Here is a 25,787-nt window from a genome sequence, read left to right on the forward strand (position 1 = left end):
ATGTGAGGGTATAATCAGACAGAGATTGGGGCAGAGATGACATCAGAGCTCAGAGAAGAAGGGGGTGTGCTCAGTTAGGTCCAACACTATTACAGAGCTGGCTTCAAAGGGACAGAGGAAAGAGAGTAAAGGCTTTGGCTGAGGAGTGGTGGCCAGCGGTCATCTGGGACTGACTAGCTCGCCTGCCCAGGGGCCACCTCCCTCTGGGAAGTAAAGTCACCAGAAGTCCTCTACTTTGTGAGATGCCCCAAGTGCCTGGCCGACCTCTCTGGCCACTTCCACACATGTTCAGCTGGAAACTTGGGTGGCTCAGGCTGGCCTCAGTGATAGTGAGCCTGGCCGCCCCTTCCTCTGGTCATCGTGGAGTTATCCCTGCTCTAGAAGCAGCCACTCACACCCCGCCTGCAGTTCCCCTTAGCCTTGGCGGGCATTGGGGGGGGGGTGCTCAATGCCAAAGGGGGCTGAGGGTAACTCCTTCTAGAACTAGGACGCAGGGACAGGGTTCTTGTTCCAGAAGGCTCTCTGGGGGTGTCTCCCTGCACCCAGCAGGCTGGGCTCTGTGAGAGGCTGGCCTGCCTCCACCACGGGCGCCCCCTGTGAGCGCGTTGTTGAGCACCCACTGGAATCCGCGTCTGCTACCTTCTTTGTTCCCTCCAGCAGTGGCATCTGATACCTGCCCACCTGGCCCACTGTCATCATGTCACCTCCCCCAGCCCAGGCCCAGTGTCTTCTGCAGGAGAAAAAACCATGGTCTGACTGGAGAAGGGAACAGGCCTCTCGGGAGGGTAGCTGCAGCTTGGGGCAGCGCACTGAGTAGGGTCAGTCTGGGGTTGCTCATCTGGCCCCTCTGCCGTGTGCTTGGATGAGTTTGCTGGCTCACTGTTCGCTTGCTGGCTCGCTCGTGTGCTTACCCCATCTGGACAGCAGCAGGTGGGGGCGGTGTGGGTCCCTCCTGCTCCAAGGACGAGTGTGCCCTGGGCCTTGCCCTGTGTGTGTCTTACCCACCATGCCTCGAGCCCCCATGAATGTGCAATCTGGCTCTTTGGAAGTTCCAGTTGAGGGTCAGGCTTGTGGGGTGCTGTGAGACCAGACTGGGGCACAGGGGAGCCTGGCTCACCCCCTGGAGGCTGGTGGAGCTGTGGGAAGGGAGGTGAGGACTGAGTGAGGATGAGATGGCAGTGGCCATGGCCAAGGGTCACTTTCAGGCCTCACAGCTGCCTTGTGAACCTTTCCTGCTACGTGAGGTGGCTGGGGAAACGGAGGACTGGAGAGCACCCCTCTTTGCAGGTAGGAGGCAACAGAGCAAGATTAGAACCCAGATCCTCATGGAGCCTCTGGCTTTCGCTGACCTCACTGTCTCCCTGGTGAGTGTCAGGGTAAAAAAAAAAAATCAATCTTTCTTCACATCTTTTTCAGTAAAAAGGATATTTTGAGGTCATGGTTCATGCACATAGTTAGGAAATCAAACGGAATGGGGGTGTGGAGTGGGCAGCACACCCCTCCACCTCTCATCCCCCACAGGCAGCCCTGCCCCAGCCTTGGGCTGGCTGAAAAAGAGGCAGCTCTAAGTCTGTTCATTAATCATAATGACCTGGGTTTTTAAGAAAACGTTCACTCAGATTTACTGTAATATTTATATTCTTCTCATGGTACATTTTTACTGTTTTATCTCAAAAAACGATCATAGCAATAAAGTGCTTCTTATGGGAGGTGCTGCTTCGTGCCTCCACAGCCCGGGTTTGGGCAGCACCTGAGTTTCTCAGACTGTTGGGACAGCAGGAAGAGGTTGTGCGCTCACGGGGTCCTGGCCTGGTCATCCTCTGGGGGAGAGCGGAAGGCAGAGGGGGGCTCGAGGGGCCGCAGCCCATTCACTCTGCATGTGTTCAGCTGACTTGGACCCTGGACCTGCCCGTCCCCTTCCATGACACTGTCCGTTCCAGCCTATTCCATATGTCATCAATTGGAAACCAAATCAAATCAACAGTGGTGACAAGTTGAACACTATGGGGGACCTTCTGGTGGTCTCCAGGCGGGCCCAGTCTCTAGGCCCCTCGCCAACTCCTTGGCTTCCTCTTGAGTGTTTGTGGGTTACTTGTGAGGCCTCTCTGGATGGCCTCACAAAAGTAACTCACTTCCCGGGTTTCTTTGTCTTGAGTCCAGGGTGGAGCTAGTCTACCCCGCTCCCTGCTGTTCTCTCTGAGGCACTATGCTGTGGGCATGTGAATGTCCTTTCTGTGCAGGACAGGACATTCTCTCTGTAGCCTCTGCTGTAATCCTAACAGTGGAGACCGAGGACTGGGGGAGGGACCCTCCCCTCCAGCTGTGCTGCTTAATGCTGTGATGCTTCTCCCCCGTCCACAACCTTCTGTGAGTCCCATGCACCCTCTTCCTCTAGAGCCCAGCCACCTCGCATTGCTCTGGAGAAGACTCTCTGAGGGTCTTGTGGACTTGGCATAGAGCCTTTGGCATACAGAATGCATGTGAGAGGCCCTGGGGCTGACCCTCGGTCCCTCTGACCACAAGGATGCTGAGGTTGGGGCCCTCAGAAGAAGAGCCAGGGCCAGGCAAGCAGCAGGTGCTTCCTGAAGTCCTACAGGGTGTAGCACCAGGTGGGGGTCTGCCAAGCAGTCAGGAAGGGGCCTAGAGGGGCCACCAAGGCCATTGGGGAGGGGTATCCCCTTCTGGCACAGATCTTTGCCACATCACTGGGCTGGGTGTTCACAGGGAAATTCATTGGCTTTCTTTCTCTCTGTCTGTCTGTCTCTGTCTGCCACTTTCCTCTCCAGGGGGGCTTTCTCTGTGGTTCGACGTTGTGTCAAGCTCTGCACGGGCCATGAATACGCAGCCAAGATCATCAACACCAAGAAGCTGTCTGCTAGAGGTAGGGCTGTGGGGGCAGGGCCGGGGCAGGGGCAGAACCCTACTGGACAGTGGAGCTCAGCTGTCCCTGTCTGAGGCCCGTTCAGACACAGATGGAGTGGGATTTGTGCCTTGGTGGGACATGAATGGTGCCTCTAGCAAAATGGGGCCTGGGAGGGAGACAGACTTACACCCTCAGATTCAGGGGTTGCACTTACATGTGGCTTTGGGGCCTCTCAGAGCACCTCTTTGCTTCTTTAAGGCTACAGGGGGATGTACCAAAGGTGACCAGGTCCCGTGGTGGTCACATAATATAGTCTGCCTGTGAACGGAGGGCTGGAAGGGGAACTGGGTGATCTGAAGACTTCAGCTGGCTGGGCAGGGCTGTGTGGGCTCTGGGAAGGGCCCATTTCCTGCTCAGCTATTCCTAGGCTTCTGCACTCTGGGGATGACTCTGCCTGTGCCAGGGAGGGTTTGGCAGGAGGTGAGGGTGGTGCTGGCCTGGAGCTTGTGCTGGGCGTGTTCAAAGCATCTCCCTGGGCCTCTGAAGCCCTTGCTGGGTAATGGCCTGTTCCTGCCAGGCAGAAAGCCCAGCAGTTCCAACAGTGCTCCTTGCGGTGGGTGGAGGCAGGGCATGGGGGGCAGGGGGAGTGGGGAATTGGGGAGATGGGTGATTGACTGACAGGACTATGATAGATATGCTACCTTAAGTAGGTGACACCAGAGCACAGATGTGGGGGCCCAAGGCCAGGATGTGAAAAGGGGCTCTGGCAGGGTCCCGTGGGGGTGTGAAGGGGTGGTCCAGCCAGTACAGTGACAGTCCTTTGGGGCCTCTGGTCCCAGAGTGAGGTGAGGGCTGGGTGGCACCTGGTGGCACTTATGGCCTCCCTAATTAGCATTGGACACAAATCTGAGCTAGATGACAGGCCCTTTGCAGGCCAGAGGCACCTCAGCTGGGCTTTTGAGTGGAGCAGACTGCTAGCTAGTGTTTTTGGTCAAACTGGGTCTGACGGTAGAGCAATAACAATGTCAAAGCTAACACTTAATCGAGCACGTGCTGAATGCACCGAGCCTCCAGAATGCAGAGAAGCATCTGTGTCCTTTGCCACTGGGTGGGCCGCACTGGTAGGGTGCCACTGTTCAGTGTATTTGCTTTGGGGGGATGTATCTGCACATGTGGATCCAGTAGGCAGAAGTAACATGAGGTCTCTTACCACGGGCTTGTGACAGACCGAGGGAGGGAGGATTCACCAGAGAACTGCGAGACCACACTCAGACGTCCCTCAGACTCAGGCAGGAGACCGTCACTCAGCAGGTTCCTTCTCACTCCTACGCTCCAGGGACTGAGGACTTGGTGATGAGCAAACACACCCACACGTGCTCTCCACCCTCCATGTGTGGGGTGGGAACAGGGTGGGAATTGCATGGGCAGGTTGGGTTGGTCTTGAAGGATGAATAGGAGTTTGTGAGTCGCAAGCAAAAAGAACCCCTGGGTATATTTCTGCTGAATCTTGCAGCTCCTCTAAAATAATCTCAGCCCCCAATCTTATCTCACCATGCAGAACATCCTCAAATGTCCAGCTCATCAGGGGCACTGAGAGCAGTGGACGCCTGAAATTCCAGTCATGGCTGAGATTCCCACCTGCTTTTTTTTTGGCCCTTGCTACTCCCTGACACGCAGTCCACTTTCTGCCTCTGAGCCTTTGTTCCCAGGGGGCTCCTCTCAGCACCCCCCTCCTTGCTGGGTTGGGGGAGGGCAGGTCCTCCACCTGCCGCCATCTTCCTGCAGGATGGCTCTCTGGGCCAGGGAAGCTGGGGGACCTGCTCAGCCCACACTCGGGCCTCTATACTGCCCAGTCCTGGGATCACGAGCACTTTCCCTGTTAAAGTCTTGGTTCGGAAAAACTGCAGGCTTTCCCAGATATAAAGAAAGCGGTGGAATGAACTCCTGATGGGTGTTTTCAATACTTATCAACTCGCTGCAAACTTTGTTCCATCTGTGTACCCTCTCCCAACCCACCCCCAACCCTGAGGCAGATCCCAGGCTTCCTGTCATTCAGTCCCTAGTGCTCAGGGTTTCCTCTATTGCAAAAGGATTTTTTAAAAAAAGGATTTATTTATTTATTCATACAAGACCTGGGGTATAGGCCAGAGGTGTGGGCTGGGGCAGAGGGGAAAGGATTCACCAGAGAAAAGGCAGATCAACTGAAGCACACTGCTGAGGGGAGCGGCAGGCGAGACAGGAGAGGTCTGCTGTGCCGTGTGGGTCAGCTCCCCAGCCTGGGATCGAACTTGTGCCTCATAGTGTGCACTTCAACCTGTTGCGCCACCAGGGAGGGCTCGAAGAGACAACCAAGTAGTATTACCGTGCCTGAAAGGAAGCACACTCAGCCCAGGTTCAAGTCTAGCAGTTACTGATTTGACAAGTGGATATCTGACTCCGGGGCTTGAACCCTGCGTCTGGGGCACTCCCCTGAGGCTGTGTGGAAGCAGTCACTGCCATCTTACTCCCTGCCCAGGCAACAGCCCGGTGGTCCTGATGCAGCCACATACTTTGGGAACTACGAGGGCCCCCAGGGAATCCAGAGAGGGAGCCAGCCCCTCAAGGTTGCACCTGGGGCTCTAGGAAGTGACCCAGAGTTGGCCTTGCCTGGATATCTGGGCATCTGTGGCCTTAGGCATTGTTACCACCTCTTTGTTGGGGGGTCCAGTGAGAGCCTGGGAGAGGGTACCTGTAGACTCCTCTTTCATGACAGAGTCCTGTTCACCACCTCTGCTCCAGCTGCCTCTCCCTGAGTAGAGACCTGGAAATCTCCCAGCCTTCCTCACCCCTTGAGAATATTCCCAGCTGAAGAAGCAGTAAGGAGGGGCGAGAGAAGATCTTGGGACCCCTACTTTCACCTCAGTGCTGAGGGCGGGCCAGGCTCAGGGGCTGCACTGGGGATGGTCAGTCTTGTGACTTTGTCTCTTCCCCAGGAAGGGGGGGCTTTGCTCAGGTTACTTAGTCACCCTGTACCTCAGTTTCCCCAGCCATAAAATGGTGTTTGAGGGCTAAAGGAGGTGGGCTCGCCTAGTCCGGCCTGCTCTGGCCTTGCTTCCCCTTTCTGGCCAGGGAGCAGCAGACCCCAGGACCCTTCTCCACAGAGCTGCCCTGGGTCCGCCCGCCCACCTTGGGGGTCGCCCGAGACTCCCATGGTGGCAGTCACCTAGACATCTCCCCTGCTCCTTGGGGGCAATGCAGCTGGTTTGTTTCTGTGCCTTCCCGTCTCCAGCCCAGAGTCTGTGAAAGCACGCTGCAGGGCACCTGCAGGAGCGAGTGAGGCCGCTCTGCATGGCACTGGGCTTACATCTCTGGAAGGAAGAGTAGGGCCCATCTCTGGAAGCAGCACGCCTAGGGGCTGCCTTCCACAAAGCTGGAGGTCCCCCCTGAACCAGCACTGTCTGCCCCCGCCTCTCCCCTTCCTGCCAGCAGCTTTGCTCAGACACTCGCCCTCTTCCCAAGCCAGGGCCTTTCTCTTCGCAAACGTTTTGCTTGAACTTCGTACCTGCGTCGCTCCTGTGGGTGACGCGTCCTGCGGTGGGCCTCCCGAGCCTCCAGTGTGAGCCAGCGTGGGGCTGCAGCACCTTGCTTTGATGTTACAGCTGATGGCTCCCAGCAGACGACCAGGCCCACATGGACAGGTTTTGCTTCATTACCACTATTTCTCCACACCTGGCACAGGCCTGGCAGGCCAGCAGCGCTTCATAACGCTCTGAGTGAATTAAACAAATGCTCCGAGTGGATGGATCTGGAACTAGAGATGCACAGCTGTACCGTCTGTGTGGCTAGGGCGAGGACTGAGCGGGTGTCTGAGAAGAGCGTCACTCAGGGGCAGGTTGTGAGGTCACTGGAGCATTTGGGAGGCCCAAGTTTCCTGAGTAGGAGGCAGGGAGGGGCGGCTCGGACCTTGTTGCTTGGGGTCCTGGTGAGCGCCCCTGTCCCTCACTCTTCAGCACAGACATGCTTTGAAGAGCCGATGTCCTGAGCCAAGGCTCACAGACGCCACTCGCCACTCGCTGAAGGCTCACAGACGCCACTCGCCACTCGCTGCCACGGTGCCTGTGCAACACCAGCTCCCTCCCCAGCCAGCCTGTCATTTTCGAGCCACAACTGCCCCTGGCTTTTCTGGGCAGCAAGGCTGGACAGAGGCCTAGATGGAGAGCAGCGCTGTGGAGGACGACAGCAGAGGATGGGCCCTACTCTTCCTTCCAGAGATGTAAGCCCAGGGCGATGCAGAGGGGCCTCACTCGCTCCTGCAGGGTGCCCTGCAGCTTTGCTTGAGGAGACCGCCTTGGTCTTTGGGGCCCTCGATGATAAAGAGGTGGCAGGAGGAGGACACTGGTGGTGGACACAGAAAAAGCATCCATAACTGACAGCCGTGGGCCTCCAGGACACAGCAGAACCGCACCCAGCTTGTGCCAAAGGCTGCTGAAGTTAGATTTTAAATTTTAATACTTAATTAAATAGAGGATTGTGAGACATTCAGAGTCTGGGCTGAATAATTAGAGATTATTAAACTACTGTTAACAAAGGCAGTTAGAGGGGAATTAATTGACTGGGGTGGTAAGGAGACGATTAGGCACACAAGTCTTAAAACATTCCTTGAATTGTGGCCCCCCTCCCCCCCCCCCCCCCCCCCCATTCCCCACTGCCAACACCAAATGGCTGTTCTCTGGGCAGTTTGGTCACCTTTGAGGGCATCTGTAGAGGAGAGCTGGGCTGGAAGCGCAGATCCATGTAGCTTCTCGGTGAGCCCCTTCTGGCGGGTGCCTGGTTTCCAAGAGGAACCCTGTTGCCACAGAGCAGACTAGAGTGGCCCCACACCGCCGCTTAGCACAGGCAAACCCAGCTTCCTCCCAGCTGGAAGGACTGAGGGCTGAGCAGGCCTGAGGCTCAACTGTGGGCCTACTGCACAGGTAGCCTGAACGTACAGGGGCACCCGCCCCCCTCACAGGTGTAGGTGAGGTGACCCGGGGCTCCAGACGGCCCTTCTCCCACTCCCAGGCTGATGCCCACTGCCCTCCCTGGTCTCCCGGGGGCCACCCTTGCTAGTGTCTGTGGTTCCCACCCACCACCACCCCTGCTGCCTCGGGGCTGTGACATGTCCCTGAGGGAGAGGAGCTGCTGCGCTGTAGCTGCCGGGGTCTCTAAGGCTGGGCTGCGCCTGCACCCCTTCTGGCTAAAAGCTGCCTGACCCCTTGGGCCCGTGTGTGCAGCAGGACCGGGGGCATTCCTGCCGCAACTGCTACTGCTAGGAAGAGGACCCCTACTCAGGGGTCAGGGGCACCCAGCGGAATTACAGAACTGGGTTAATGGAGGACGCAGCCGCATTGCAGGGACAGCTGAGCATGCGCGGAGGCACCCTCTCCTCCCTGCCCTCCCCTCCCCGTCCTCCCCTCCCTGTCCTCGCCTCCCCTGTCCTCCCCTTCCCTCTCTTTCCCTCCTTTCTCCTTTCCCTTGCCTCCATCCCCTCCTTTCTCCTGCCCCCCCACTTCCCCTAGCCTCCTCTTCTCCCTTCTCTTCCTGACTCAGGAAAACCTCCCCTCAATTCCTTGACCTCTCTTGACCCCATTCCTTCTCTGGAGGTTCCTAGCCCCCAGTGGCCAAATCAGGCCCTCACAGTATAAGCTTGTCCCAATTTCAGATAGACAACAAATACTTCTTAATTATAAGTATGTCCCAGTATCCCAGACCAACTTCTGGTCAACCTTGCCCTGCAGTGTTGGGACTCGGGAGATCCTGGGCCGTGGAGGGTCTCCGGGGACCAAGGATAGGTGGCAAGGGATGGGGAGACCCCCTCCTGCCAAGTCAGCATTTAATGGAAAGGGCTGTGCTCTCGCACGTTCTGCTGCCAGGTCTCGGTGTGTAGGGAGTGGGGTGCCCTGTGTGCAGGTTGGTAGAGAGGAAGCTAGAGGGGCACCCTGGGGCTCCCGTTCTCATCCCAGGGGATGGGGCAGCAATTAAGGAGCCAGGCTAGATTTAGTTTTGAAGTTCAGACAGTGGAAAAATTATGAAGACAAAGTACATGGGCTGTATTTACACTGAAAATGATTTGTTGTTTACCTAAAATTGGGACAGTAAAATGTTCTTGTTACTTCTCTGAAATTCAAGTCTGACTGGACCGTTTATGTTTTTCTGACAATGCCAAACAGAACTGTTAGGAGAACAGGTTTTTGTAATTAATGCTTATGCCAAATAGACTAAGTCAAAGGTTCTGAAAAGGGGGGCTCCCAGAGGAGGAGCGGAGGAGTGCAGTCAGGCTGTGCCCCGTTCTTGGGGGGCCACATGGATGAGGTAGAGAGCACAGGTGGGTAGCTCTGTCGGCCTCCTGTTTGCTGGTTCTGGTTGAGGCCGCTTCTATGCATGCGTGGGGGTCTAAGGCTGGACTTCCTGGGCCTGGGTGACAAAAATGCTCTGTGAGCTCAGGTAGCAGCAGTTGGGCTGAGGTGGCCAGTCCCCAGTAGGTAGACTGACTTGGTTTTCCAAGATCATCAGGAAGAAACAGCAGTGAACCTCTTAGCTCTGGCTGTTCCAACAGCACTCCAAATCTGGAGGGTCCTCACTACCCCTCCTGCCCGCCCCCATAGTGCCCAAGAGTCCTGGTACGTGTGCTGAGGTCTCCAGAGCTACAGCCTCCTGGCACCCTCTTTTTGCTCCCCTGTCCCAGTGCCAGGATCCCCAGGCTGACTTTAGGCCTGGGGTGGGCAGGGCCTCTTTGTTCCAGCTCCTGGGCCCAGGGTTGGGGCTTTGAACACAGCAGTTCCCTGATGAGCACATTGCAGAGGTGGGGGGTGGTGGGGGAGCAGAGTGTTTTGAAAATACAACTTGAGAATTGAACTGGTACAGTTAGCTGGTTAGGGGGAGGTGGTCTGGGGAGGAGTGACCACAGATGGATGGCTGGAAGGTGGGGAGCACAGAGGATAACGTGGTGTCGTCTGGGCATACACATGGGACCCGGCCCGAGAGAGCTGGGGAGGCAGGTACATTGGCTCTGGAGAGCCAGAGACCTGTGGTCTCTGCTATGCTTTGGCTGTCTTGGCCTCGAAAATTCAGAGAATGGGAGATCCAGGACTCGCCAGGCTGGGCGAGGAGCAGGCCAGAGGGGTCTGCAGGGTGCTGTGTGGGCATCTCCTGTGGGCAACGCAGCCTCCAGCCGACAGCCTGGGGCTGTGCTGCCTTAGCATTCCTTCTGCGTGAGTGTGGCCGAGGGTCCTCCCAGGCTGCTGTCGACTTGGAGAGTAGGGTTGCAACTGGTGTCCTCCAGCAAGCCCGCCAGCCCGAGCTGGGGTTCTGGGCCCGAATTTCGTCAGGTGAGTTATCGCCCATGAAGGGAGAGTGGCCCTGGGAGGAGGCAGCTGACACTCCCGGGGGGCCAGAGCCACACAGCGGGGCTCTGCCTCAGGCTGCCCTGTCTGCCAACCCTTGGCTGTTCACTGGGCGGCCTCAGGCCTGGCCAGTCCAGGTTCTGCTTGCAAGCCTCTTGAAGGTCATGAAGAGCTAGCTGGGTGGGTGTTGGAGCAGGATCATTTCAGGGCTGGCAGCAAGGCCAGGTGGAAACTCAGGGGCCGCTGTCTCCCTGGTGGGCAAAGGCGGGTGAGCCCCTAGGAGGGCAGAAGCAAGCATGCTGTCCTTTCAGCCTCTAGGCCTCAGTGGTGTTCTGTGCTCTGAGTTTGTTTTCCAACTCTTACCATAGCTAGAAGCCACTTCCTCCTGTCCATGGTCTCTGGCTTTTCGAAAGCAGATGGCCCAGGGTTGGGCCCAGCGGTCTAGTCTAGAGGAACACAAGGGAATGTCGGGTGTGACTGACTCTGGACGGGGCAGGGGTCCAGGAGCAGAGGTTGGACCTGAGGCCGTAGTGGTCAGGAGCTATGGTCAGTAGCTACAGGAACCATGGGAAGGGCTCCCCAGGACGAGCTGGTGGAGTGGGCTGGGCCTCATCTTTGAGTAGGGCTGTGGTGGGTGACTGTGGCTGAGACTGGAAAGCATGCCATCTCCGCTCCCCACCAAGAACTCGTCTGGGGCTGTCGTATCAAGGCCACATCACGGGGATCATTGCCAGGGGTGACTGAGATACAGTTGTGATGGTGCCCTACCCCTACCCCATGGACAGACAGCCCACGGGGTGGTACCATCCCTGCTTCGCAGTTGACAGCACTGAGGAGGAAGTGTTGTTTAAATTGTCTCCTTTCCACCCACTGGAGAGGGTGGGAGTCCTGCCCTGAGGTTGTGGGCATGACCAAGCACAGGCACGGAGCCTGGAGAGCTCAGCTGAGCAGCACGCCAGAGCTGGAGTGGGGAGGACACCGTGCACAGGCCCCTGGGGGTGCACTCGGCGGCGCAGGGTGAGCAGCCAGGGCCTGTGCGAGGAGGCTCTGCAGTGACAGGAGGGGGGCGCTGCCCTGGCCCTAGGAGGATGGAGTCGGCTTAGTTGAATAATTCTGCACCTGGCAGACACCTGAGGAGTGGGCACCTCGCTGCCTCTGTCTGATGAGGAATGGCTGGTGGAAGAACACAGCCCAGAGTGGAGTCGGGTGGGGAGCTGGGCCGTGCCACGCCCCTGGTTTCACTGGAGGTCAGGGCAGCGTGCCACTGGGCTTCATTTCAGCACTTAGCCCACGAGCTGCCCCCTCTGCCAGAGCGGAGCTGTGTCCTCATATCGGGTGAGGCTGAAGAGCATGTGGGGTGAGGCTCCGGGGACCCCACATTCTTTGGACCCTCGTGACCTGACTGCTTCCCACAAGGTCGGCTGACAGCGCGGAGGTCTCAGAGCCGGCCTGTGGCGGCCCCACAAGACCCCTGGTGGCTGGTTAGTGCCCTCCTGTCACTGCAGAGCCTCCTCGCAGGGGCTGTGCTGAGGTGTCAGCAGCTGTGGGGTGCGCTCAGTTGTCCTTGGTGGGGTGGTGGAGCTGCTGGCTGATCCGGAGTGTTAATTGCTGGTTGCCACGTTGCCTTCTTAACACAAAGCACAAAAGCCAGTGGGAGCCACCCTCTCATCATCTTGCTGGGCGCCCACCCAGAGCTGGGGTGTGACTGGACACCGGTGCTGGGTACAGAGCAGGATGGGGCGTCCCAGGGCCCAAGCTGCACCCTGGGAAGCACCCTGGGATTGAGCATGTCAGTCACCCAAAGGCTCCAGAAGCCCCATGGGGCAGACCGCCGGGAGGGCTGGAAGCTCTGCTGTGCCCACCTGGCTCCAAGGCCAGCCCCTCTTGGTGGGCTGCCCGGTGTCACTGCTTCCTTCACACTGTGCCTCGGGTGTGACTCGGGGGTGGTGGTGGAGACAGCCCTACCCTCTGGAGAGCGCCTTCACGCTCCTGGGACCAGTGCAGCTGGGCTAGGGCAGAAGCTGCTCTCGTGGTGAGCAGGCACTCTGCGCTCTGTTCCTCAGAGAGAGGAGCCCCGGGGGCCTCCGGGCAGTGCTCCCCTGACCTGTCAGCTGGCCTGCATCCCCTTGCCCTAAGGCCAGACCCTGCTGCTGGCCCCTGTGCTGACCCTGGGATCAGCTCTTTTACACCCCCTTCCCTTCCCTGGGAGGCACTGGTGGGGGCGGAAGGCTCAGAGAGGAGGGGCCGAGGAAGCCCGGTCTTGATGAAGTCCTTCCTGGAAGCTGGGTCCGCCCCTGCTGCCTCATCCCATGGGTCCTGCGGCCCAGATAGGTAGCCACCAAGGTCAGCAGATGCCGGCACTTAGATTTGCCCCGACCCATTCCCACCCCAGGGCCAGCCCACTCCCTTCCCAGGCACCTGAGAAGCACAGGGTCTGGTGCCTGGGCTAAGTGACCTGGTGTTAAGGTCTAGGACATTCTGTGAGATTCTGACCTAGAGGCAGTGAGCAAGAGCCTGCTGGGTTCCCTCACTGTCTCCCGGGATGTTGAGGAATTTGGGGTGTCTAAGTTAAGGTGTCTCTAGACTGCGCTAAGCAAGTGCCTAGGTGCTGTATGATGTGGATATCCCTCAGGATTGCCCCCACCCCAAGATGCTAGAAAGTTCTCTAAAGCTCCCTCATAGGGAAGGAAAGGAGAGACCCCACCCCTCTCACCGCCCCCCCAACCCAATGACATGTCCCTGAAAGTGCAGTGGATCACCTGGCGACAGGAGGTGCTTTGCCATGCATTGAGGCCATAGGTAGGACAGCACGGCCTCCAACCCCCAGATCCCTGGGAAAGAGTAGAAGCCCAGGTGAGGGAGAGGGCAATGTTGGAGTCTGGTTGCTCAGAGTCTGGAGTGGGGGAAGCAGGAAAAATATGGAGGATGACAGGCCCCAGGTGCCAGGCTCTGTAGGGTGGATGTGGGGAAAGGGCTAGCAGCTGGAGCAGGGGTCACCGCTCCCCCCAACCCCCCCGGGCGCTCAGCATCTCAGAAAGCTCTGTCCTGGCCAGTGTGACTCCTGGCTTGGGTCATGATGACCTCTTGGGGAGAGCCCGTGTGCCCTCAGCACGGTCTGCTACCTAAAGCTGTGCCCACTTTGCGCTGCTGTGTTCCGGTGGGGCATTCTATAGCTGTCAGCTCTGTGCATACTCCCAAACCCCAGAGCCTGAGGGTGGACTGGCCCTGCCCACCCCTTCCCCGAGAGCATCCTTGTCCCCTGGGCAGTGCCCCTGTGTCCGTGCAGAAGCGGTGGTGCCCTGGGGGCATGGCTGGGCCCTGAAACAATCCCTGGGTGCCCACTGGCTCTGCGTCTAGAGGCTGCTGGGTTTCTCAGGGCACCCTGGGAAGCAGCCACGTGGCCTGTGACCTTGCTGGAACCCTGAGGCATCCAGGCCAGGGCCTTGTGCTGGTGGGAGCACCCAGGGAACACAGCTCACCCTCCCAGCCCCGAGGGTCTGTGGACTTCCAGCGGCTTCCCGGCAAGGAGGAAGGAGAGAATGTTCCCGAGCCCCGACTGCGCCAGATGCTTTGTGGATGGCTTCATGTTGCTATATCTCAGCTTCCCCAGAGGTGACCTCACTTGTCCCAGGCCATGTCTGTGCTGCCCCCAGCCAGAGAGGCAGCTCCGCCTGACGGGTGGGCCTCCTCGCTCCCCTCCTGTCCCTGTTCCGCCCCCGCCAGCGCCTCTCGGGTGTCCTTCTGCTGGTGAAAGCACTGCTGCTGCTCCTGGCAGCTGGCGAGGGGCCAGGCGCCCACCCACGTCCCTCCTGTCCCCCTTCTCTGCTGTCTCTTCTTGACCCTCCCCCCCTGCTCTGCTATGAGTCACCCGCAGCCAGGGAGCAGGTGGGGGCCAGAAGGGCGGGAGCTGTGGGGTAGGAGGTGGAGGATGGTACTGGGGGGCCGAGAGCAGAGGACGTGGGCAGAGGGTAAGGACACAGGGCTGCGAAGGTGGCCATACTGGGGTGAGAAGGAGGCCATGGGCCCTGGGGACTCTGAGCTCTTCTGTGTGCCCGTTTCCTCTGTGAATGTGGGGGTACAGCAGCCTCTCCCCCTTCCAGGGGCTGTTTCGCTCTTGCTGCTCCTATTGGCTTCTTCTTCATTCTCCTCTTAGACTAGAGTGTCCTCTACCTGAGGGAGACCCCACCCGAGGGGAGCCAGCTTGGGTCCTCACATGGTCACCTATGGACAGGCAAAGTGGGGATCTGTGGAGCTGATTTCAGGAGCTCCCCCTCCCTCCACATTCTTGCCCCAACTGCTGTTAGAGGGCACAATAAAGGTCTGTGGTGTACCCAGGCCGGAAGGTGTCCATGTATGCCTGTGTGCCCTCGTGCGGTGGCACTTGTGATTTTCTGCCACCCGTTTGCCACCCTCATGCCAGTGGGCGATGGCCACAGCACAGCAACAGACCCATGAAACCTCCACCCCTCCTGGTTCCTGGGGTCTCCGAGGGTTCCTGCTGGACCCCGAGTGGAAAGTGCACCAGGTATGGGAATCCCAGGACCTTGCTGGGATCACCTCTTTTCCCGAGTTCCCTGGTCACCCCAGCCAAGTTTGTAGGGGCCTCATGGCTTGGCGATGCTCAGAGTGTGGGGTTCAACTGGCACAGAGATCGAGGTGGAATCACCCAGAAAAGCTTCCAGGCTTCCGCGGAATCTCTTGTGCTGTCGTCATTCAAGCAGGCCGTCCTTGGCAGGTAGATAATTGTAGGTCCAGCTTAGCTTGATGTCTTTGATAAGCTTGTTTTATTTTGTTTGATAAGTGCTTTTATGAGGTATAAATGAAGGCTATATTTTATCTGTGGGGAGTTTCTGTATTTGGAGAAATAAATAGCTGTGTTTTATGCCTTTGCCAGCAAGTCTCTGAGTGGGCCCCCTCAAAAAACAGGGTGTGTGTGTGTGTGTGTTTGTGTGGCTGCCTCTAGACTGAACAAGTCAGTGACCTTGGTTTCCATATGTGCCCACCCACACTAAGCCTCGTCTGCATGCAGAGCGTGGATCTGTAAGACACAGGACACTGGAGAGATGACTGGTCTCACAGGTTCCCTTCTGTGCTTCACCTCAGAGGGGGTGTGAGACTCAAGTCTTCCTCCCTGAAAGGCAGATTCTTCCCAGATCCCACTCACGTGCCCGTGAGTCTCCCATGGGGGACCCTGCTGTCCGCTGGCTCGTGGCCCTGTTGCCCTGTCTCTTGTCACCAGTACCACGTTAGTGCTGCCTCCAGTGGTGAGTGGAGAAGGGCAGAGGGACCTCCCATCAGAGGGGTGGGGCTCTGGGAGGTGAGGGGAAGCTTGACCTGTGCCCTCGTTTCCTGACCCCCAGCTTCCATCCATGTCCTGTTTCTCAGGTCACCCCAGACCCCGCCATGGGAAACTGGATGCCATGTGTGCAGTCCTCCAGTCAGCACATACGTGGGGGTGCGAGGCAGGTCTGGCACAGATGGTCTGGGGAGAGGGGGCCCAGGAGCATCTGGGGACATGTGGCGGGGCAGATCGCTGGGCCCACTTGTCCTTAGTTTCATAGACCGCACAGGTGTTTGCTCTGTAGCACTTACCAACACTCCACAGCAAAATGCTCACCAACACAGCCATGGCAGCAGGACCCTGAAAGGCAGGTATCTGGGCCTCCTGGCAACTCAGGGCATCCTGGGACATTCAGTGAGTGCCCTTTCATGCCTCTTTTAAGACTGGGCTCAAGGCTGCCTGGTCACTTGGCCCTTGCAGGCCCCATGATTGTTGGGCCTTCCTGGGGTAACCCCCTGCCTGCACAGCCCGGACATCACTGTAGTGGGCATGGCTGGGGTCTGTTTGCTCAGGAAGCTTCTTGGAATCTCCCTCAGGAGGTGGGTTCTGTGGTGGCATCTCTGGGATGCTGATAGGTAGGGTGGGCAGTGTGTGGAATTCTCTCCACAGGCCTGCTCAGGAGTGACTGCCATGGTCTGCTGAGTCACAGCACCCCCCAACCCCAGAGCAGAGCCTTGGAGGAGAGTCTAACCAGCAGGGGTGAGCAGATGGGGCAGCCCCGAGGGGCTCCAGGCCCATCCCACATCCTGCTGCCTCCTAGGGAACAGTGTGGGGGTAGCGGAGTCTCCCCGAGCTCTAGCTTACGATGTAAGTCAGTGCTTGTGAACTGGACGAGTTTAAATTGAACTTACTTAACCTTGTCTGTGGTGGGATTTACGATGTTAATTTTTAAGTTCAGAAATAACTTCCCAGACTTTCTAGAAAGAAAATCAGGATGTCAGCAGAGTTAGGAAGCTGCCGTGGCCACAGCCTGTCTGGAGATGGGCTCTGGGCCAGGCGGTAGCCTCATTCTCCACCCCTTCCTCCAGCTTCTCACTCCCTTGTGAGGTCACATAATAGCGGCTTAGATTTTTAATTTCAGGGCAAATGTCACCATAGCAGGTTCTATGGAATGCCTTCATCATATCTCACCAGGGACAGGGTCACTCTTACTTTTTTTTAAAAGATGTATTTACTTATGCATATAGAACTGGGGTACAGGCCAGAGGAGGAGGGGTGGTGAGAGGATTCACCAGAGGCAGAGCGGGGAGCAGAACAGGCTGACTGATGAAGGACCCTGCTGAGGGGAGCAGCGGGCGGGCCAGGAGAGGTCTGCCGCGTCATGGGGGTCACCTCCAGGGTGGGGATCGAACTTGTGCTGAAGCAGCTTCCGCTAGCTTTGTAGTGCTGCGCTTTAACCTGTTGTGCCACCAGAGAGGACCCAGGGGCACTCTTTTTTAAAACAACATTTTGCCTAATTGTACAAGTAACACAGGATTGTCGTCAGTGTCGGGGGGAATATAGGGGCTGAAATAAAAGGAGCTGGGATTCTGCCACCGAGACTGGAGGGCTGTCTCCATCCGATGGAGTGCGCATGTGGGCCGTGGCCAGCTTGAGTGGGGTCTGCGCTGGCACACAGACTAGCGGGGTGCTCCTGCGGGCCTGACCCCAGAGAGGGATGGCAGGAGGGCCGGTTTCCTCCCTCCGGGGAGTGGACACCAGTGCCTGGGCTGAGCAGCCAGGGCCCCTTCTTGGCCCCACACCAGTAATTTATCTCCCCAAACATGCTCAGCTGTAGGTTGATGTGTCAGATGGACTCTGCCCTCGGTGATAGGTTTTTGTGATAAAATAGGGCCACTCAGGCTATCTATTTCCCAAAAGTGGGTTCCCATGTGCATTTTTCTCCTGATTTTTTTAAATGACTGCATTAAGCAATTTTTCCCAGAAAGGCAATTTACTCTGGCTCTGGCTTCCACTATCTTATCCATTGTCTACGGGGGGGAAATGTGGTGGGGGCAGGAGCGGGGGTGGGGTTAGAATCAACTGCCAGACAATTATTGGGACAGCCGGCCAGTTTGGAATATGGACTGTAGGTTAGATTCATACATTGTATCTGTGTTCAGTTTACTGCATGGGATACTGCACTGAGATTATGTAAGACAGTGTCCTTGTTCTTAAGAAATACACCAAGGGGCCCTCCCTGGTGGCAGTAACGGGTTAAAGCGCAGCACTGAGCAGCTGGCTGCAGCCGCTTCAGCTTGGTTCCATCCCAGCCCATGAGGTGATCCGCATGGCGCAGCAGACCTCTCCTGTCTGCCCGCTGCTCCCCTCAGCAGTGTGCTTCATCAGTCTGCCTGTCCTGCTCCCCACTCTGTCTCTGGTGAATCCTCTCACCGCCCCTGCACCTCTGGCCTGTATCCAATTCTGGATGCATAAATAAATAAAGAAATCTTAAGAAAATACTTAACAACAACAACAACAAAAATACACTAAGGCATCACTGGTAAAGGGACATGGAGCATGGGGCTTCAGAGAGTGCTGTAGAAAATGTAAGTGTATGCATGGGCAGGACAGAGAAATGAAGCAAATATGTTGTCAAGGCATACTTTGTCCTGTTCTTGCCATTTTTCTTTGAGATTTGAAAATATTCAAAATCATAAGTAAAAAAAAGAAAAAAGAATACTGTGGAAGGTTCCAACAACCGGTGAAGCCTGCATTTACCCCTGCCCCAACCCCTGTGAGGGCGCAGATTCCGAGAACCCTCACTCCTCTGCCTTCCTCTGGAGTTGGGCCTGTGCATTCCAGACCCCTGAAATGTTCACGGATGCCTGTTTTGGCGCTTCATGCAGATGGGAAAGTGGAGCCCACGCTGTGTGTGTTCTGTCGTGATGGTGTTGGGTTTCTCTCTCCTGCCGGTGATGCTTGGGCCACTTCCAGTGTCAGCTACCATGCGGACCGAGTACCGCTGCTTAGGTTACGTAAAGGATTGGCAAATCAATACAATTTGATAACAACAACAAGGCAAACACCTCAAACACCGTTGCCTGTCGTCTTTGGAAACCTTCTCCCCACCAGCGCTGCTGTGTTGGGTCCGGAGGTGAAGGACAGAGGGAGAGGTGAGGTCTGTCTTGAAGGCCCAGCCCCACCCTGTGGTTCTGCTGGACACCCCCAGTGGAGGGGGAGGGGTGCTGGCATGACAGATGGGGCCAGGTGGGCATCTCAGGAAGGTGTGAGCATTTCCAGCACTTGAGAGCCCATCCTGGGAGGAGGAGAGCCAGCTGGACGCCTGAGGTGTTCGCACAGAGCTTCTCATCTGTGGGCATGACTTTCCCGCTCAGGAAAGCCACGGGAATGTTCCAGACCATCCTGATCCTCCCAGACGGCCACCATCGCGTGTCCCCAGCAAAAGCGATTGCAGAGGCACCAGCAGAAGGACCTTTGGGTGTGCTGGGTCTCCTTCCCTCAAGCACAGGTGGATGGGCCGCAGGTCTCAGGAGGTCTTTCAGCTTCTTGAGGATGATTTCAACGAGCACACTTTCAGGACTTGCTGGTGAACGAGGCTCTTGCCTGGCCTAGTCACATCCTTCCTGGTCCTTGCTGTGGGTTCTCAGAGCACAAGGGGCATGTGCAGAACACGAGCCCCTGCCCCAGGCAGGCCTTGCCCCGGGATAGCTGCCATCCTGAACTCAGAAACCCCTGCCCATTTCTATGGCTCACTGCGCACACGTGTTTGGACCTATAAAAGAATGAGGCACAGTTTGGGTCTTCCTCTGTGGGGGAACTTTTTTGCTCACCTTCTGTTAGGAGATTGGGGTGATGTGTATTGTTGATGGGTGTATTTTGGTCTGTGACTATAACCACGTTTACTTCTACATTCTCTGGTCATTGCAAATGTGAGGTTTTTCCATGGGTGATAAATTGCCTAGTCCTTGAGGAGGCATGTGCCTTGAGGGGTGCATCCCCGGCTCTCCAGGGCTGTCTCCCCAGCTCCAGCACCAATTTGCTCTTCTTGCTGAGGCCCGTGCTGATCTGTGTGTCAATTGGACGCCCTCACCTGGCAGACGGTGTGGTTCTGCCAGCCCCACAGCCGCCTCCGAAGAACAAATCTGGCTTCAGCAGAAAGCTCTGAAGAGTATGGAATTAGGACAAATAAGTGAAGGATGAAATCAGTGCTGTCAGTGCTGCTAATATGTGGCATATTTTCTCTTCCTGAATCTCCTGTGAAAACTTCTGGCACTGATCTGACACCACTCCTACATCTTGTGGGCTTCTCAGGCAGCTTCTGCCTGCTCCCCAGCAATGCTGGGAGCCCGGGGGCCTGGGGAAGGGTGCTGGCAGAACTCTCGTGTCCCTTTTGAGGGGGGTCAGTGTGAGTGGACACTGCAGGATGCGGCCGCACAGCCCTCTGCCCAGGGCTTCTCTGGTTGGGGTCACTCCAGCCAGCAATTACTGGGCGCTGCAGTAATTTTGCTTCACATGCTGGAGAGGGTCACATGCTGCTGGGGCCCAAGGTGATGCTGTGTCCTTTTCTGTCCCCAGATCACCAAAAGTTGGAGAGAGAGGCTCGAATCTGCCGCCTTCTGAAGCACTCCAACATCGGTGAGCAGCCGTCTGAGGGGGACTGAGGGGAGGGACCCTGGTGCCCTGTTTCCTATAGAGCAAGGAGCCTTTCCCTGCTGAGGATCAGACTTCCAGAGAGACCCTGAGAGGCGTCCTTTCCCCTCTCCATTGGCATAACCCACTCTCAGGTCACCGGGACATGGAGGGATTCCTGGATCTGGGTAGCCCCATGGGGCTCTGGGACAGGTCCCTGCCTTCCACTCCTTAACCCTGGGCCACGATTCTGGTGACAGCACAAGGGGACACAGACAGTCCCATTACAAAGAGAGATATTTGGAAAACAAAGACCAGCCAGACCATTCAGTGACAGTCTTGGCCTCAGGTCTGACGTCCGCAGCCAACCTAGGGCCCCTCTGACTATGGCCAGGATGAGAGATCCTGACTTTCTTGGGTGCTCCCTGGGGGTGCATAGAGCTCTGGGCACCCAGACCTTGACCTCAGGACTGAGTCTGCTGTCCCTGTTGATCCACGTTGGGCGATACAGTTGTAGGAACTTCATAGCCACCAGGCCATGCTGACCCCCAAAGTTGGCATGGGTCTCCGGGGGCCCGCTGGCCTCTGTCTGCCCCTGTTCCTTCCCTGCCTCTCTGGTTTTGGCCACTCCAAAGTGCTGGGTCTCCTTCAGCTGTGCAGCTCACTTGGGCAGGCTCAGGGGAAGGCAGATTGCTCATTCCCTAGGTGGGTACCTTGATACAGGCCACAGGCCACTCCAGCCCTAGGCCTGAGCCTACGCCTTTGTTTCTGCAGACTCTCAAGGCAGCCTCTTGTAATAACTGGCATGTAGATTACTGACTTGCCCCCAGAAAGCTGACTCAGAGGCCTAGAGTAGACTCAAGAATCTGAATCTTAGAAGCATGCCAACTGACCCTGATGTGGGTGTCCACAGGGACCCTAGCCAATTCTTTCCTGACTATGGGATACTCCAGCAATAGCAGGCTCTGGCCAGACCACTGTATGGGGCTATTGCCCCTCTGTGCATCTGGGCCCCTTGTCCCTGAACCCTGCAACCCTGAAAGACACCACACCCTGGTCGGCTCTACCCACACCCTGTCTCTCCCCAGTCTCTACACCTGCATCCACTTAGCATCCCCATTCTGGAATCCCTTACACATGGGAGAGGACTCCATTGTCTTTTGGGCTGTTGTTATGTGGACAGTCCCTCAGCAGTGTGTCTCCTTGTCCTGACTGGATGCCTAGAACAGCTTCTCCTGGTTTTGGGTCAGTCCCGAGCTGTTCCTGAAGTCCCTACATTGGCTTCACTGCAGAGTATGGGGGCAGGTCTGAGACTCTGGGCCTCAGGTGGAACATTCTCTGTAGACTCAGGGGGGACTCTTTGAGTCGTGACCAGCTGTTAAGACTCCTGGAGGTGATGAGGGCAGCGCCTGCACCTGCAAGCCTTGTTCTCAGCCTTCCATGGCTTGCCCTGCCCCACCTGCTCTCTGTCCTCCTTGCCCCCACCCCAGGGAGGAAGCAGGACCATGTGCTTTGCAGGCAGGAGCCCTGGGAAGGGGCTCCCTTTCTGGTCCTGGCTTACTGGGAAGCAGCTCCCCCATTCTGTGAACATGGGGGAGGAAGGAGTCTCAGTTTCGCCATCTGTAAAGTGAAGATGTTTCTACCTCCCGTAAGGGGCCACGCAGGAGGAGTGGGGACAGTGCATCAGAGAGCACCATGTCCACTGTAAAGTTCCCTCTTTTCTGAGATGAGCTATGAGGTTCAGAGTGTGAAGACCTGGTCAGGGCTCAGCACTCCTCCTCACAGGCCATAGCAGCTGCAGACTAGCTCTGACACCATCGCCTGGCTTGTGAGATGGGCTGTAGTTGCCTCCAGGCTGAGACCATTTCATATGTTAGTTTTCTGTGCAGCGTAACAGATTACTCTAACTCAACTAAAAGCATGGCTTTTACTCAAAGTCTCTGTGGGCTCAGGAGTAGTTTAGCTGAATGGTTAGGGCTGCCACATAATTTGTGGCATCAGTGCAAAATGTGGGGGCCCTTTGTTCAAAAGTTAAGAATTTCAAGATGACAGTAGAAGCACAGGGCCCACTTGAGCCTGGGACCTGGCAGCTTGAGACGGGACACCAGGACCAGCCCTGCTGTGGCTGAAGTGCAGCGTGGACACAGCTGGCGCTGTCTTCTGGACCTGTGGCTGGAGCTGTCGGGTTTCCTTCCAAGGTGGCTGCTCACCGGACCATTGCGGAAGGAGGGCCACCCCTCCCCACGTGGGCAGCTTCATGATATCCCCAGAGCGAGCGTTGCAGAGACAGACAGCAGATATAAGACAGACATGGAGACAGTATAGCGGAGAGACAGGAGAGAAAGCAAGAGATGGGGAGAAGGAAGGAGACGATATGATTTGCCCCTCCACTCTGGTGAACTGCGTATCACAATCTATTTTAACCATGTTAAGAGTACAGTTCAGTGGCATTAAGCACATTGCCAGCCTTATGCAACCATCACCACCATCTGTACCCAAAACCTTTTCATTCTGCCCATAAAACTCTGCCATGAAACACTGTAAATCCATTAAACACAAGTCCCTCTCTCCCCTCCCCCAGCACCCACCGTTCTTTCTGTCTGGATTTGACTGACCTAAGTAGAATGTTCAGCCTTGCCCTTTTGTGACAGTTATTTCACTTAGCACAATGCCCTCCAGTTTCCTCCACCCTGCGGCATGTGTCAGGGTTTCTTTCTTTTTTAAGGCTGACTAGTGTTCCAGTGTGTGTGTGTGGCCCACATTTGCTTATGCCTTTGTTCATCCGTGGACATTTGGTTTGTTGGCCCTTATGAATAGTGCTGCCGCCACCATGAATGTGCCAGTATCTGGCTTTCGTTCTTTGAGTATATACCTAGGGGTGGAATTGCAGGACCACATGGGAGCTCTATATCTAACGTGGGATGTTTTTGAATTCCCAGACCTCCTTGCTTGGCCCAGGGGTCCTGGGGTAACAGAGATTAATCAGAGCACAGCTTGGTAAGGCCCAGCACCCTGTCAGGGAATAACAGAGCTTATCAGTTTTGACTCAGAGAGCTACCTTAACCTCCCCCAAAACCCCAGCCACCGTCACCCTCCTCCAAGTCTCGTTCCAGCTTCACCTCACACTCCCCCAGCCTCCCCTCAGCTTCCTGCCAGCCTTCCCTCTTCTGCACATCAGCCTTCTCTCACTGAGCCTGGCTCAGAGATGGTTTCTGGGCTGGGACCTCCCTCCTTTACCCTAGCTCCTGTGTGCAGGGGGCAAGGTAGGTAGGCACTGAGGAGCCAGTGGTGCTGAGAGGCCCCTCTGCTGAGATAAGGAGGCCAGTGCGGAGGGGAAAGATTGCCCATCTTCAGAGGCTCAGGCCATTGTTGCCAGCCTTACATGGCTCAGCCCACAGTTGATCACGTTACACGCTGATGGCCCTGCCCCCCACCCCTCCCGGTCGAGGGCAACACAGGGGTCCAGGCAAGGGTCTGAGAGGCTGCTTGGAAGGGTGGAGTGTTGCCTCAGGCCCTGGAAAAGCCATGGAGAGAGGAGCTGCACCCGTGTCCCCCGCGAGTTTCGCTGTCACCGTCCACTTCTCCCGGGGTTCCAGACTGAACTCAGGTAACACCTGGACTCCATTTAGCTCCCACCTCTCTATGCCACCTGCTGGGTTGTTTTCTTGCTGTTTTTATTTAAATAGATTCTATGACAATTTATATTTTCTTTAGCCTGTCTGTGAAATCACGGGTCAGACATGCTAGATCGGTTTTCTTCTGGCCATCAAAATAATAAGCAACTTTTTTTTTTTAACATAAAAATGTTTTAAAAAGAATGTGTTCCCATGGGAAAGACTTAGGTACCTCTCCCCAGCCCCAAACCTACCCATTTGGCCAGAGGGACCTGCTTCTGGGCAAAAAGCTGGGACCCTCAGAGTAGGGCCTGGGAGCCTGAACCCCTCACCAGCACCGGGGTGCCAGGGTCTGGAGGGGGCTTGGCCTCCATCAGGAGAATGACTCACAGCACCTCAACTGCATGGGCCACCCCGGCCTTCACCCTCTCCCCTGGGAAGTTATTTCCCCTGCACAGAAGGAGAATGACGCCCTCAAAAGTGCCCTCGGTAGCTTCTGCTTTCGGAGACTTGCAGGCTGGTGGAAGGTGGGTCCTTTTCTCTGTGACTTCAGGCTTTCCCTTCTTGGGGTGAAATTGGAGGCACCCAGAAATGGAGTGGCTGCTTGAAGAGATACCCCTAGTGCCCCCCCCTCCCCACGCCAGAGAAAGAAGTCAGGACCCATAAGCTTTTGTTTCCTTCTGTGATTTCCGAGGAGGGTTCTGGAAGGAGGCTGCCCTGGTGTGTCAGGGAGATATGCCAGGCTCTGCAGAGTTCAGGTCTGGGCTTAGAGTGAAGGGGGCTGGGGTCCGCTTCCAGGGTGTGTCCAGAGGGAGGTCAGTGTTGGCTTTGCATTGCCTAAAGCCTCAGGGTGTCCCCAGTGGGGGAGGCATGCATCTGGCAGAGGACAGAGGCCGGGCAGGCCTTGCTTCTTGAGGATGTGGCTGGTGTGGGAGTGAGGACACAGAGTAGAGGTGGGAGGGGAGGTAGTTCAAGGACTGGGGATGTGAGGTGAACCCTCAAGCTCCCCAGAACCAGCACATACTTCTCTCCATCATGGATGTTCTGATTGCCTGGGGCAGACCCAACCTCAGGGTCCCTTGTCCCTGTTCAGATCTTGGAATAGCTCCAGGCCCCTATGTGGACTGGATTCTTTCCCCCAGCTTGGGGCACTGGGGTTCCTTACGCCAGTGAGGACCCGATGACAGTAGATCTTTCATCCGCTGAGTGCTGGCCAGCACCAAGAGCTTCACAGAGGTTCTGCAGTCGGTCCTTGCAACGACCCCATGTCCGTTTCAGGGAGTACGCGGCCGCCTGGCACCACATGGCAGTGCAGATTCCTCACTTTGTGGGGGGGTCTTGGGACCCCACTCACCTTGGGCACCAAGCTTTGCCTGAAGTGAGGTGCCACTGCAGCCAGGGAGCTGTGTGTGTGGGGGGCCCTCGAGGCCAGGGTAAGATTTCTGGCATGAAGATACTGTCAACCAGCCCCTGGGAGGGCTGGAGCCGGACGAGGGAAGATGCTGGCAGCCAGCTGGAAACTAGGGCAGCATGGTGGGGAGAGGGAGGCTGCCAGGAGAGCAGCGTGCAAGGCTGGTGGAGGGTAGCTCTGGGGTGTTCCATCTCCCTGGTCCCCGCTCCTGTTCAGTCTTTCTCAGGTTGTGTGACCTCAGAGCTATAACCCCTCTGCACCCCAGAGTCTAGCTATAACCTCTTGGGATGGCTCCTCTTTGAGCACACACACTCGGAGCACTTTGAGCTGCATGCACACATGGGCGCTCGTCAGAGTCCTTCTAGCAAAGGGCTTCCAGCACGGGGTGAGGGGGCAGTGTCCAAAGTGAGTCATTCCTAGAGCTCTTCACTGTCTAGTGGCGATGCATCTCCTGCTCCCAGAAAAGGAGGTCAGCTCTTGGTGTAAAATCCACTTCACTCACTCACTTGTTCACTCGTTCACTCACTCATTCACTCACTCACTCATTCATTCATTCATTCACTCACTCACTCATTCATTCACTCACTCATTCATTTATTCACTCACTCATTCACTCACTCACTCA

General features: G+C 56.6%; 1 protein-coding gene across 1 annotated transcript in view; it reads left to right on the forward strand.

Moving 5' to 3' along the window:
- CAMK2B (calcium/calmodulin-dependent protein kinase II beta) overlaps positions 1-25,787 on the forward strand; it is a 92,777-nt gene that overhangs the window by 33,363 nt on the left and 33,627 nt on the right. The window contains exons 2-3 of the mRNA XM_012735159.1: positions 2,787-2,881; positions 20,084-20,143. Coding sequence (XP_012590613.1) covers positions 2,787-2,881; positions 20,084-20,143 — 155 coding nt within the window. The remainder of the gene's footprint in view (positions 1-2,786; positions 2,882-20,083; positions 20,144-25,787) is intronic.

This window comes from Condylura cristata, unplaced genomic scaffold (assembly GCF_000260355.1).
Source record: "Condylura cristata isolate star-nosed mole 26May11 unplaced genomic scaffold, ConCri1.0 scaffold00004, whole genome shotgun sequence".
NCBI lineage: Eukaryota > Metazoa > Chordata > Mammalia > Eulipotyphla > Talpidae > Condylura > Condylura cristata.